The 14433-nt window shown below is 54.5% G+C and overlaps 4 protein-coding genes across 4 annotated transcripts; 3 read left to right on the top strand and 1 right to left on the bottom strand.

Moving 5' to 3' along the window:
- Positions 1 to 1517: 1517 nt before the first annotated feature.
- MYCTH_2053430 (uncharacterized protein) lies at positions 1518 to 3294 on the top strand (the record flags this gene model as incomplete). Its single annotated transcript, XM_003660882.1, has 4 exons — positions 1518 to 1567; positions 1814 to 1852; positions 2013 to 2391; positions 2557 to 3294. Coding segments are annotated over 4 exons (1206 nt in total), but the record flags the coding sequence as incomplete, so codon positions are not given.
- Positions 3295 to 3669: 375 nt separating this feature from the next.
- MYCTH_104726 (NAD(P)-binding-like protein) lies at positions 3670 to 6782 on the bottom strand (the record flags this gene model as incomplete). Its single annotated transcript, XM_003660881.1, has 7 exons — positions 6513 to 6782; positions 6120 to 6444; positions 4927 to 6052; positions 4743 to 4806; positions 4489 to 4683; positions 4085 to 4455; positions 3670 to 3994 (listed from the first exon to the last, which is right to left on the bottom strand). Exons 1-7 carry the CDS (start codon positions 6609 to 6611, stop codon positions 3670 to 3672), a joined length of 2505 nt encoding a protein of 834 aa, XP_003660929.1. The 5' UTR covers positions 6612 to 6782.
- Positions 6783 to 8128: 1346 nt separating this feature from the next.
- On the top strand, positions 8129 to 10311 carry MYCTH_112815 (cytochrome P450 monooxygenase-like protein; the record flags this gene model as incomplete). The annotated part of the gene is made up of 5 exons (XM_003660880.1): positions 8129 to 8592; positions 8687 to 8841; positions 8972 to 9298; positions 9445 to 9952; positions 10115 to 10311. Exons 1-5 carry the CDS (start codon positions 8193 to 8195, stop codon positions 10309 to 10311), a joined length of 1587 nt encoding a protein of 528 aa, XP_003660928.1. The 5' UTR covers positions 8129 to 8192.
- Positions 10312 to 13001: 2690 nt separating this feature from the next.
- On the top strand, positions 13002 to 14433 carry MYCTH_39133 (FAD dependent oxidoreductase-like protein; the record flags this gene model as incomplete). Its single annotated transcript, XM_003660879.1, has 4 exons — positions 13002 to 13030; positions 13122 to 13238; positions 13406 to 14045; positions 14194 to 14433. 4 exons carry the CDS (start codon positions 13002 to 13004, stop codon positions 14431 to 14433), a joined length of 1026 nt encoding a protein of 341 aa, XP_003660927.1.

The raw sequence follows: 14433 nt of genomic DNA, 5'->3' as shown, positions 1-14433 counted from the left end.
GAGTTTAATTTAATAATGACTATATCTTATAAATCATCTAAATGAATGCTTCTTATACCTGGCTACTCTAACTATACTACCATAAACTAAGGCTATATATTAATATAACAACTGCTCCTATCTAACTAGGGAGTGCTAACCGCTATTATATCTAACTATAACCGCAAATTTACATTAGAGCTATAGACTAGTATATAGAAAGCGTTAGGCATAAAGCTATTAATAACTACCATATACTACCTATAGGGAGATAGTCTTACAGAACGAAAGAACCAAACGGTAGAAATCGCTCTACGCTTCTTTGTCTATAAGAAGCCAGATAACAATTAGACTACGATACTTCTATAGCTTTAATAGCATTTAAATAGCGTATATGCTACCTCTATTAGCATATCTCTCTACAAGTTACTATATGGTTTTAAACTAGCCGGGCTACTAGAAGCGCTAACGGCGCCGTCGTCAAAAATGGCGTAGAATATCCTAGTTCTATACGAATATCTATACTAAGATGCCTAAATAGCAATAGACTTTATAGCGGCTAGAGCCAAACGTAGATATAATGCTAGCTACCGTAATATCAAATTTAAGCTAGGTAACCGAGTATATCTATACCTACATTATAGCTACTACCTACTAGGTCGACCATTATACAAGTTATCCTAATAACGTATTAGACCTTTTAAAGTTATTAAACGTGTTAGCCGTTTAGTGTACCATCTTTAACTACCGCCGAATATAGATATCTATCTTATAATATCTATAGTATAGCTATTGCCTACTCCTCCTAGAACCGACCTATATAACTATACTATACTACCTCCTAACCCTATTAAAGATAGCTATACTAATAGTAGTTTAGAATCTAAGGACAAGTACGAACTCGAATATATCTAGAACTACAAGCTTATATATAGCAAGTATAAGTATCTAGTCAAATAGAAAGGACTTAGCCACAAATACGACGTTTAGAAGACTAACTTCTAGCTATACTATATACGTAAGATAGTCAACGAATACTAGGCACGCTAGGGAGGTCAACCTACCACGGCTTAAGCAACGCAGATTAAACCCCTATATAGACGCCCTCGCAAGGAGGCATCAAAGGCTCCCCCAAAAAGAGCCGTAGATAGAAGACACTAAGGTAGGGCTATAGGTAGCCAAGAGGAAGACATATAGGACACTATAATAGTAAGATAACACCACTACTTTCTGTTGCAATATTGCTATAGAAAGAAGGCGCGTTTGAGAGCTATTTAGAGCTATAGTATAGGCACTACGTTTTTCCTTCTAGGCAGGGGACTTAATGTAGTACGTTGTCTACGGACGCGTCTATCATGTAAGGCTAGATAAGATAAGACCTGTGGATCTGGTAAACGGGCTGGCAAACGGAGGGTTCTTTGTTCCTATCCTCTACTTATACAGAGCCACAGGGCTAGCAAACGTGGGAAGGAGACATCGCTCTTTTGAACTATTTATAACTTACCAACTTTCTTCTATCAATTGGAACCATCTTCTATCAACAGGTGTCGCATTCTGTCAGTCCGGGCATTGCTCTGCAAGGTCTTGGGTAAGTGCGATAGTGGTGCTGCTCATTCTCTCTCGCGTACTTCAACGTGGGTCTCGAGGGTATTTTGGGAGTTATTATTATTATTAATTGATTAGTTGGTGCTTGAGAGGTTGTACTTTGTGACCAACAAGCGCTGAAGCAACTTTCGCCGGTTTTTTCCTTTTTCTTTTCTTTCTTATTTCCCCCCCCTAACTATGACCCCCTGACTATGAGCGAAATGATGTAACTGACAAATGTCTAAAATAGGGGTCTGGTAGCCGTCCCTCTGTGTGAGCGTTACGGAAGGTAATTAAGTACTTGACCTTTTTTTTTTTTTTTTTTTTTTGCCGGCAACCTTCACCCCTTCCCCTCCCCTCCCCCCCCCCCCCCCCGCTTCTTCTTCTTCCTCTGTTCTTGCATCATCGCTGGCTGACATGCCTGTAATCAAACCACGGGGACACAACAGGCTCCCCGTCCTCTTCTACTCGCAACTCTTCTCGCTGGCAGCCACGGTGGGCGCGACGCTGGCGCCGTCGTACGGGGCCTTCACGGCGTTCCGGGCACTGCAGGGGTTCGCGGGCGCGCCGCCGCAGGTGCTCGGCCTGTGCGTCGTGCACGACCTCTTCTTCGCCCGCGACCGCGCCCGCAAGGTCAACCTCTGGGCCGCCAGCTTCCTCGTCGGGCCCTACCTCGGCCCCCTCCTCTCCGGCCTGCTCGTCCTCCGCCTCGGCTGGCGCGACGACTTTGCCGTCCTCGCGGGCCTGTACGCCCTCAGCGTCGTCGTCGTCGCTGCCCTCGGGGACGAGACGCTCTTTGTGCGGGCCGGGATGCCCGCTAGGGTGAGCGTGGCCGACCCCGTGGACGACGGCGGAACGAGAACAAGGCGAGGAGGAGGGCGGCGGCGGCGGTGGTGGTGGTGGTCGTCGTCGTCGTCGTGGCGGCACCTGCGATTGTTGTTCTTGGGCGTGGGAGTGTGGAGGGAAGGAAGAGGAGGAGGAGGCAGAGCCGAGAGAGAGAAAGGGGCAAACGGGGGCAGGGCATCATCATCATCTCTGTGGGGAGTGTGGCGGGACCAGTGCTCGCTGCTGGCGCGGCCGTACCTGCTGCTGCCGACGGCGCTGTTTATCACGCCCATCACCATGTGGACCATCGGCATGGTGATGACTGTCTCGCAGTTCGTGCTGCCGCCCGTCTCGGCGGGGGGTTACGGCTTTAGCACGGTCGCGCTCTCCATGCTGCACTTCTCGCCCATTGTCGGGACCGTACTCGCCGAGGCCTGGGGCCACTGGTTTAACGACTTTCTCGCGGCGAGGCACATGGCCCGGTTCGGGCCCGAGTGCCGGCTCACGGCCACCTACCTGGCCGTCCTCGTCGGCGCGGCCGGGCTGGTGCTGTTCGGCCAGACCCTGGACCACCACTTGTCGTGGGTCGGGCTGGCGTTCGGCTGGGCCATGCTGTGCTTCAGCACGCTCGCCAACATGACAGCCGTTTCGGCTTACTTGCTCGACTGTCTGCCCCGCCAAGCCGCCCTGACGGCCGCCTGGCTCAACTTTGCCCGCGTTGTTGGTGGCTTCTCGGTAGCCTACTTCCAGATGCCCTGGTTCCATCGCAACGGCCCGGCGCTGAGCTTTGGCCTTCAGGCGGTCGTCATGGTCGGCGCCACGCTCGCAGTCCTGGCAACCCAGATCTGGGGGCGGACGTGGAGAGTCAGGTTTCCGGCGCCGCGCGGAGGAGAGGGCACTGCGTGAGGTTGCTGTATAATTAATAACGAGAGGAATGTTGCAGTGGGAAGAGAGGCAAAGAGGGAGAGGGATGTTTGGAAGCGATGAACTTGGCCAAGATCACAAAGGTTGCTGAATCACGCCAGATCAAAGCCTATTGTAGGCTGAGGTCACACGATACGTTCAGCAAGACTATGACGGTCGGATAAAAAAAACCAGTTGCTTTACTCCGAGCTCCTGATTGCAGCTTGATACTTGAAATTGCTCATCAGTCCATGGCGCAGCCCCTAAATAATTAATAAACTAGAACAACACTTCAAATGACGCCGACCTGCCAAAAAATCGCTAACACTCCAAGCTGATAAAGCAGGGAAAAAATCAAAACAAGCAAGGCAACATCCTTTACGCCGTGAACTCCTTAACCGCCGGAGCCGGGATTAGCTTCAACCTTGCCAGATCGTGAAAGGTGTCAAAGATGGAACGGTACGAGTCAACGGTACCAAAGAAGCCAAACTCGCGTGCCTTGCGCACACTCGTGGTCATGGGCGCGTCCCCGATGACGGCCGAGTCGGAAAAGGAGAAGATGCGAGCGCGATAGCGGTCGTCGAACGGGTCCAACACCAGGCCGTGACGCTTCGCCAGGTCTTTCCAGGCCTCCTCGACCCGGGGCTGGAGGGACCACTCAAGAAGGCTAAAAGTCGAGCGGAGCGTGGCTTGCGGGCCGTAGCTGTTATGATGACATGTGGTGGTCAGTATACAAAAACAAATTATTTGATGACGAGATTTGAGTATAATTAGTTATGTCGGATCCACTTACCCGCGCGGCGTCGTCGGGCAGGGCAGCTTCACACTCCGGTACTTGTCTTCCTCCTCTGCCGGCGGCAGCCACTCGGCCTGGTACCAGCTTGCCAGGTAAGGCCAGAGCCGGCCCCAGGTGAAGGACTGGCCGTCGTGGATGTTGAACGCCTCGTTGGCCGTCTTGCCGGTAAGGACGAGCCACTCCTCAAAGTAGGCATTTAGCATGCCGGTGCTCTGGACCTGCTCTCGGTCCCAGGCGTGGTAGTCACCCGGGAACGCGATGGGCTCGCCGAGGAACGCCTGGACTGCCGCGTAGATGCCGAAACCGATCAGGTGGTTAAGCGTGCCGTCGCGGACGGCGCCCACGATGTACGACGGGCGGGCAACGTTCTACGCCGCGCCCACCGCCTCGCAGTATGCGACTAGGGCGTCTTCCTGCTCGTAGTAAAAGTTCCGGTCCAACAGGACGCGCGGGTCGGACTCGAAGGCCGGGAGGAAGGCAGGGCCGAGGTAGAATGCGTAGTGCTTGGAACCCGTCTGCAGCATGAATCGGCGTGGCCGCAGCGAGGTTAGCTGAAGGGCAGCGATGAAGTTGTTGAACATGTTCTCTGTGTTTCGCTAATGGTTAGTTGAACAAGATCAGCCAATCCAACAGCGGGCAAATACGACGTCCTTACCGTTGACAACCGCCAGTTCCTCGGCGTTTGCCCAGAGATCCAGGACGTCGCCCTTGGGTGCAGGCTGCATATAAGAGAAGTAGAATATGTGGTCTCTTGAACGCGGTGTCAGCCTGCCCGTGAACGCTCCCAGTGGCCCCGCCCCCGCGGGGGGGGGGGGGGGGGCGGTTCTGACTCAACTTACACATGCTCAACGATTTTCTCCCTCAGTCGTTGCGCGATCTCGGACGGATCATCTAAGAAGTTGACGGCCAAGTGCTCCACGCGGCTGGAACCCTCGCCGAGGTCCTCGAAGAAGTTCGGAGGAGGTGCGCGGGAGCTGAGGCAGTAGATCTTCCTCCAACGTTGCGGCAATGCCGCCAGCACTTTCACCATGTGGTATCCGGAAAGGCCGGTGGCTCCGGTGACGAGGGCTGTCAGATTGCGGCACTCCGGCGTGTCGGGGTAGGACGGAAGCCCGTGGAAGATGCCTGCAGAGTGTACCACCGCCTGCTCAGGATGCGCCTGGGTCTCGCGAGACTGTGAAGCACATGACTCAAGCGATTGTGCCTCGCCCGACGGAAAGGCGGCGGTCGTCGCCGGTGTGTTGGGCGCGGATGATGACGGCGAAGTATAGTTCTCGTCGACAGCAATCTCGAGCCGGTATCTCTTGGACGAGGAGCACCATCGCAGGTGCGTCTCGCACATCATGATGATATGGCGGGCAACCTTCTCGACCCTCTCGACGGATGAGCCGGGCGAATTTTGGGCCGCTCGGTGCAGTTCTGTCATGCGCTCGAAACATCGGGCGGCGCTGGCGTTGTGCTCGGCAGCGACCATGGAGACACAGCGGGCCAGAATGTTGCGGTCGAGCCGGTTTGCGTCGTAGCCTCGGAAGCCGCGCATCAGGATCACGACAGCGTTCAGCTGCTCGCCGTCTTCGATGTCGCGCAGCAACCCGATCAGGTCGTTCTGGAGCCCGGCCGCTCTCGAGACTTCGTCCTGCAGTCCCAGCCAGGCGTCGTTGAAGTCCCAGTCGGGCTCTGCCAGATACTCGGCTTTGATGACCTCGAAGAAGGGGCTCAATGCGATGGTCCGGCTGCGGACGGAGAGATACTCAGCGAAGCTGTCGTTGTTCCGGCCTTGGAGGAAGCCAACCTCGGCCGCGTGGGCCTCCAATACTCGGCATACCGCGTTGAAAAAGGCGTCGGCGCTCTTTGGCGAGAGGTAGCGGGTGCAATGGTCGAGCAGTGCCCTTGCCAGGGCCTGAACGCGCTTGTCCTTAGCCTCGGGTGCCAGGGACTCTGATCTCTGTAGGGAAGTATCTGGAGCTATCGTCCTGTGTCAATCGCCATCCCTGCCGTTCAAAGGAGGTGATCTTTAGGGGCTGTTTCTTACTGGGGATCAAAAGCTGGATGGAGTCCCACAGGACGAGCTCACGGTCTCCCAGATCGAGCGTCTCGATAACGTCGTCCATAGCACAAGCAAAAGCTAGCCATGCCGTGAAGACGATCAGGACGGCCTCTGATGTGATGTCTGGAAAGAAAAGTTTGATAACGTTGACTTCAGCAACGCACGTCTTGAAGAAGCTGTCGTCGAGGGCGGCCTCGGGCTGCAACGCCGACTTGAACGCGGCATGAGCAAGGGCGACGCGGGTCAAAGTCGCATTGGAGCCGACCTGGTCATCGGTTCTTGCCGCAACCCCAAAATTGGGAATGGTGAGCTGTAAATTGCCTTCGTCAGCAGGATGGATTGTGATCACGCCAACTGAGGCATGTCGTAATTAATTACCGTGATGCTAAGCCCATCCTTCAAGCGAATCGAAATCGGTGTCTTCTCGGGCCACGGGCTTGAGCGCTCGTACTCACGCAAGCCCTGAAAGGGATTCATGGCGGGCGAGATTCGTGAGTCCAGGATGGTTCGGTTTGTTCTCAATTTTCTTTTCTTTCCCTCTCGTTCCAATACCAGTCGGAGTGGCAGAAGGCAATGTGGATGTAATTAAGTGTAGGTAGCTTAGGTTGAGGAGATTATTAGTAGGGGGACCGAGTTCAAGTAGTAAAGAACCTGGAAGGTATTATTTCTGATAAGATGAAAGGGTATCAAGACAAGATGTTCATTTCTTTTTCAGAGTGCGAGATTGTGTTAGTTTTGGATTCGCAGCTCTGCGCCCCTCACCACACCTTCCCTTCTTATAGCATCTGCCTCTCGGGCAGGCAGTGAATATTAATTTGTCCAATGCCATTTGGCCAGAGTGGCGGGCCCAGCCTAGACAGCTGGTACTGGTTCCTGACTGCCATAGCTAACGTAACTACCTCCTTGGATAGGTGCCTTGGCTGGAAAGCCTCGGAACTCTTGCCATCGCACTTGCGTTCTTGTCTCAAAGGGTCACAAGGCACCCGCGTGCTCAAACAGACGTGCTGCTCGATCCTTCCTCCTTTGAACCGCGCGTGCCGAACAGCGCATGCCGAGCTCCCACTTTTTCCACCGAGGCCTGAGGCAGGCGGCTAACAATGGCTCACGCGAGCAACAAAGAACTCCAATGGCCTGCGGCCGTGCAAATCCGAGGAGCCTGCCTCCACCGTGCGGACACTGCTGCGTTGGTGGGTGTGGTGTTGTGATGGAAAGTGCGAGTGTGCAGTAGTTTATGGGGCCAACCAAGGCTGTATGAACCACTAGCATGGCAGGTCCGTCGTGCAACGTGCGCAGGTTACTTGCTAGTACCTTGGTATTGATTAAGGCAGAGGTACCTTTGGCAGCGGGGACTTTAAACTAGCTCCTAATTATGCTCTAGGCAGGATGCACACTACTAACACCAAGTCAACCTCCCACCAACCGGGAATAGGCATGTCGACCAGATTCTGCACGACTCATCGTCTCAAAAGAGAAGCGCATACCTGATTGGAGATCCGGTTTCCCACTCGAAGGTGCTCCCGCCTATGTTCGTGTACCCGCACACGGCTTTGCTTCGGTTAGAATAACGCCAACGCCACCCAACAAACCAACCAACTAGGTACTACGCAATACTGTATGTATGTACGACTGCTAATGATATATGCCTAACCAACCTAGGAACCGAACTTCTAGCTCGTCCCAACATCATTATAATTAGCCCGAATTGGTCCTCGCGATCGCCGTCATCGCCATCGCCATCACATACGGCTGCTTCTGCTCCCTGCTTATTGACCCTGGAAGGCCTGGGATGCGTGGCCAATGCCTAATGGTTACATTGGACATCACCGCCCACATTCGACTCCCTGTCACCACATACTCGGTGTCAGCCATGTCATACACTGTAATTAGTACTTTGAATGATGGCGAGTTTTGTGAGCACTAATATACCACGTTGCCTCCCCCTCCCCCAAGCTATGTTTTGGTTCTTGGAATATTACACACGCATATTTACACCCATAACCTAATATGCCGATCGACGCAATCCCTCCAAACCTCTTACTCGCTAATTAATAGGTCACCATGTTATCTGCTCTTGTTTCCAATCTTCTCGCCGTCACCAGCGGAGTGTTTGCCCATCTCGCCGTGTTTCGCCGCGGCGAGTGGGACGTAGCCGCCCCATCCGTCTTTGCCCTCTACTTCACCGTCTTCGCCGCGGCCATGTGTTTCGCTTACACAGGCGTTCTAGGCCTCCGATTTGTTTCTTGCTCAGCGGTCGCACAGATTGGGGCCTTGCACGTTGCTGGCCTCTACACGAGCATGCTCGTGTACCGAGCCTTCTTCCACCGGCTCTCCAACTATCCGGGCCCCTTCCTTGCCCGCCTTACCAATTTTTACATTACAGCCAGATCAATGAAGAAGCTCCATCTCTTTGAGGAGGTCCAGAAACTCCACGAAGAGTACGGCGACTATGTCCGACTTGGTAAGATGGCGACACGCCATGGATATCATGGGAATTTTTACATTCGCTTGCTGCAGTGGTTTCGAGTTCCCCGACTTGTTGTGCCTTTCTCTAGGACCGAGTGAGCTCTCCATCGCCGATCCCGAGGCCGTCAAGGCCATCTATGGCAGCCAGTCACCGTGTACCAAAGGCCCTTGGTACACACTTCTTGAGCCGCGTGTGCCCCTATTCATGGCCCGCGACAAGCAGAAGCATGCTCGTAGGCGTAAGGTCTGGGATCAGGGCTTCACAACAAAAGGTCGGTATCTAAAAGATGAATCATTTTTTCTTTACTCACGACTTACGAGTTTGCGAACTCTTTTTTTTTTTTGCTGATGATTCCACTGAAACAGCTATTCAGGGATACGACCCCCGGATTACCAAGGCAATCAATCAGCTCCTCCGCGCCATTGACCGCCACAAGGGCCAGCCCTTGGACGTATCGAAGTGGTTTTCTTTTTTTGTATTTGACGTCATGGAAGACCTCGCTTTCAACAAGTCGTCCAATATGCTCGAGAACGGCCAGGAGGCCTACGTGTTCAAGACCATCCGCACCGACATGTTCAACATTGCCCTCTTTACACACATGCCCTGGCTTCTGCCCTTCATTAAGCGGACGCCCATCCTTAACTGGAACTACCTTGAGTTTCTAGACTGGATCCAGAAATTGATCGACGAGAGGAAGCAGGTGCGTCTCCCCATTCCCTTTCCCCTCTCCTCCTCAAATACCCCTCCCTGCGGCGGATTTTCAGACGACCGCTCCAAGCAATCGAGTGAACCCCTCCTCCCCCCCCCCCCCAAACCACGCTAACACTAGCCCGGCCATCGCAACAGAAAGAACCAGAGAAACCCGATATCTTCTCTTGGATCCTCGCCGCCTACGAGAAGAGCCCCAAGACGAAGCGGGACCAGCTGAACCTGCATGGCGACGCCCAGCTGATCGTCATCGCGGGCAGCGACAGCGTCGCCGCAGCCCTTTCGCACGTCTTCTTCCACCTCGCGTGGGATCCTAGCCTGGTCAAGCGCCTCCAGGCCGAGTTCGACGCCCTCCCGGACATCTCGCACGACAACCTGGTGACCGTGCCCCTCCTGGACGCCGTCATCAACGAGACCATGCGCCTCCACCCCCCGGTGCCCTCGGGCACCCAGCGCATGACGCCCCCGGAGGGGCTCTGGATCGGAGACCGCTTCATCCCGGGCAACACGATCGTCCAGGTGCCCAGCTACACCGTGTTCCGCGACGAGCGGGCGTTCCTGTACCCCAACGAGTTCATCCCCGAACGCTGGACCACCAGGCCGGAGCTGATCCTGGACAAAACCGTCTACATTCCCTTCAACACAGGTACGTACATATATACAAACATCATGAGAATTTTTTTTATTCGTCCCATCCAAACATTCCAGCACCGAACACTTTCGATCGATCGGACACCCTGGTGCATGCATGTCAACAATGTGGACGTGAAAATTTCTCACTAACGGCCTTTTTTTTTTTTTTTTGCAGGAGCCTATGCCTGTGTCGGCAAGCGCCTGGCCATGTTGGAGCTGAGGCGGGTGGTGGCCGAGATCCTGTCGCGCTACGACCTGACCATCAGCCCGGGCCAGACAAAGCAGGCGTTCTTGGATGGCAAGCAGGACACCTTCACGACCGTCTCCGCACCGCTGCCAATTATTTTTACAGAGAGGTCTCGACAAGTGTGAGGGATTATGGCGTTGGCTGGGTAGCTAGGAACCATTACAAGCTCAGCTGAGGGCTGCCGGGTTAGTTAATTTATAGTAATTAAAGGGTCCGCAATGGCCGAAGCAGGAGAGATAATTCTGTGTTTCTGATTGCCGTGTACGACTCAAGCCAAACAATGGGATTCAATTAGAGCCATCTCATGTCATTCAGAATGAAATACACATGTTGTAAGACCAAGCCAAGTGGAATCGGATCTCTGTAAGAGACTCTCTAGTGTTTTGGAATATTGCGTGCTCCAGAGGCAGTCAGTCGCTGTTGTTGGAAGCAGAGAGGGAGAAGGCGGGGTCAGAAGTGCGGGGAGCTTGGAAGAAGCAACACTCGGGTACTTCCTGCGGCTCGCGGTCGGTCAATCGGCTGCTCATTCAGCCCTGCGTGATGATCGCCGCGGGCCGGAGCCGCTCAGCCGGACCACACAGGTTTCGAGACATCTGGCGAGCAACCCCTGTCCCTGGTGTACACATGCATGGAGCTCAGCACACTGCAAGCCAACTGCTTGACTAGTGTAGAACCCTTCCAATTATTCCCGAAAACAACGGCGGTGGCGTGGGGGTCACCCCTCTTTCTGACTATGTATGTACATACATACATACATACATACATACACACCTTGTACTCTACGTGTACATAATTACATAAACTCCTCGCGCCCCCCCACCCCCATCACCAAAGTGCCTACCCAAGTTCCCACTAAGGTAGCTTACCTAGCTGGTGATAGTAGTTTCTTGACTTCGAGATGGAGGTGACCTTGATGGAGGCAGCAGGACATGAATCGGCTCATCCGAGCGCCGCCCAGACGGCGGCTCGAGGGCAGTCACATTTACTCGGAATTTCCGATAGGTTCGGGCTCGGAGTAATTAGTGTGCGCTGATAGTCAGTCATCGCTCTACGCCCTGTTGTATGTACAGTACAGTACGTGACAGAAACTCGCCAATTGGTGCCCGACCTCCACCATCCAGAATCCCACTACGCTACAGCACAGCATTCCTTTCTCAACCGAGAGAGTAGTGCTGGGGACACTAACCTGATACTGTGGTATATGCATGCATATACATACGTACTGTGTAGAGACATAGATCCGTGCATATAGAACCCCTGATGGGTCAAGCAATTGACGGGTCGTAAAAAACGTGGTGTAACGGCTGTTGGCTTGGCATCCGCAGTCATCGGTCCGTGTCGTACATAGATCCGTAGGTCGCACATATGGACATAGAGACAACGCGGGGTCCAGGTCGTCTGGGGAATGGAAGGGGGAGGAGGGGTAACACTACCTAGGTGGCCTTTCCTAGCCGGTCCTCTCCTATTCGGTGCGGCAATGGGGGCTCCGCTGCAATTGACGATTAACGGCCGAACTAGAACCGAGCGCCGGCAGAAGACCAAATTCCATTGCGATTGCAGGAGGCACTAATTACACTAGGATATCTCGTCACACAGCTCAGCGCCCGTATTGAACCCGACGGCTCCGGAGTGGAGAGGCATCGTCAGCCCCTCTCGGCCGCGAGGATGTCCGGGTTAAGAGCTCTTTTGGGGCTAGGCCGGCCGGGATCGCTCAGTGCTGAACACGTTGGGCACCGGAAGACGGGCCAAATTCGCGGAGTCGTGGGGCACAGCTGTTCCCGTGATGCCTCCTTCATTCCCCATGCTAGTGTAGAGAGAGGGAACAAGCTTGGAGGGATTGCACACTTTCAGTCCAATTGTCGACGGGCTAAACGAGGAAATCCTTGTCAATAAGTGCTGTTAGAATATGCAGACGTACCTTTTTGGTATCACCCCTCACTCCAACACAGCTGGAGAAATCCGCCTTGGGTAAGTCGAAAGCAGCCCCTAGCCAACCTGGTGGCGTCCTGACCCGAGCTAGCGGGTTCGTCTTTGGGGATTCCCAGGGGGGTGGTCCTCAATGACAAGGGAGGCTGCAACGCTAGCGACCCCCCCGCCCCCGCCGACGATCCGCCACGCAGGTGGGTTAGCCGAGAACTATCACCTGGAGAGGAGACACGTGTACGGACGTATACATGTACGATACATGTACTAGTATGTACCTGCCTACAAATCCATAGTGTATGTACATACTGCGATAGTAATGTACATTACGGATACTACTACACTAGTGCAGTGTGTGTGTGTGTGTGGCGTGGGTAATGCATTGAGATACGTGCACTAGTGCGGGATCAACTCGTAGCCTAGCCAGTGCAAACACAGGTGATGAATACGTAACATATGCGCGCTTTCTGAGCCCGTGAATGGCTCCGAAAGCCTGTAGCAGGTTGCAAGTTGGCCGTGACGGAATGTTGGTACGATGGTTGTGATATCTTGGCACATGTAACATCACAGGTCACAAGCGAGGAGACTTCTCGTTGGGTCGGTTTTGCGCAGGGAGGAGGTGCTAGCAGGCGGGCAGGCGGGCAGGAAGCCAGGTCCCCTTTGCCCTTCGAACTGTTCCTGATTGCTCATGTTCCCTCTCAACTGATTCTTCGCGGTAATCACACACGACGTCGAACTTAGCTTCTTATAATAGCAATTTCTCGAGTGGTTGACACCCGCACTCCGTTGGCTCGCCTATCGTCAACCCACGAATCACCAATACCTCTCAGCTTACACTCGCCTTTGCTATCAACAAACCAAGAGATCACATTCACCGAAACTGCGTCTCGCCATGGGCAAGATCACCATCTTCGGTGCCGGGTAAGTTAATATTCATTACAGGCACGACGGCGGTCCGCGGCGAGCTCCCATCAACTGACACGTCTTTCTCCCCCACGTCAACTTCTTATAGAATCACCGGGCTCGCAACAGCGGCTGTGATTCGCGAGAAAAATCCTGATCACACCATTACCATCGTAGCCCGCGACCTCCCGGGAGACGAACCCTCCCAAGCCTGGGCTAGTCCATGGTACGTTTGGGGCCGGTGCCTTCTCGCATTCCCGGCATCTTGTGTATTTTTATTATTGTTTATTGTTCTTTCTGTATCATCTCCGTGTTCCACGAGAACGCTTACTTCACACGAGTTCTTCAAATATTGTCCTAAATAATAATAATAAGAAAATTAAAAAAATCCAGGGCATGTGCTGGCTGGGTGGCACTGGGCGGGATCAACCCGCTCGAGCGGGAGATGCAGCTGGCGGCGCTCGACCACCTCCGCTCGCTGGCCGCCCGGCACCCGGAGAGCGGGGCGCGCCTCGTCGAGCTGACGGACTGCTTCCCCGGCGGGGTGCGCGCGTCGGACCCGGACGGCGCCGTCGGCTGGTTCCGCGACCGGGTGCCCGGCTTCGAGGTCCTCGACGAGGGTGAGGGGGGCGGCGGCGAGGACGACGGAGCCCGGGTGAGGTACGGCAGCGTGGTGCTCACGCCCGCCGTCTTCCTCCCCTGGCTGCGGCGGCGGCTCGAGGAGGACGGGGTGCGGTTCGTCCGGATCGCCGAGGTCGGGGCGCTCGCGGACCTGGCGCACCTCGGCCACGACGTGCTCGTCAACGCCTCCGGCCTGGCCAGCTCGACGCTGCGGGACGTCAAGGACGACTTGGTCGTCACGGACCGGACCTGGGTGGCAGTGGTGCGGTCCGACTACCGGGACGCCTTTGTCCGCCGCGGCAACGGGGTGTACACGTACATCTTCGGTCGCGGCGACGGGACGGCCGTGGTGGGAGGCGTGTCGGAGCCGACGACGGGCGAGCTGAAGTCGAAGGAGGAGATCCACCAAGATGTGAGCAGCCCTACCCCAACTACTGCTACTAACTCACCCATTGCCCCCCTTTCCCACCTTTGTGCGGCTTTGATTTGTTGTCGTTCTTGGAGAGAGGAAAGAGATTGCTGATTGCAAGCCGAAACAATTGGCGCCCATCTGATATCAGCTTTTCCGCCGCGCTCACGAGAACCTGCCGGAGCACTTCCCCTCTGCTTCGCCCGCCGACTATGACATTGTCCAGGACCTGGTGGGGATACGCCCACTGAGACCGGCTGGTGTCAGGGTAGAGAAGGTGGAAGTCGGGGGCCAGAAAGTGGTGCATGCATACGGCACTACCATTGGCGGGTATATACACAGCTTTGGCCTTGCAAAGGAGGTCGCCAGACTGGTGGAAGAAGCTCTCTGA

The sequence above is a fragment of the Thermothelomyces thermophilus genome, chromosome 1, assembly GCF_000226095.1.
Source record: "Thermothelomyces thermophilus ATCC 42464 chromosome 1, complete sequence".
NCBI lineage: Eukaryota > Fungi > Ascomycota > Sordariomycetes > Sordariales > Chaetomiaceae > Thermothelomyces > Thermothelomyces thermophilus.
This window is presented reverse-complemented; position numbering and strand designations above follow the sequence as displayed.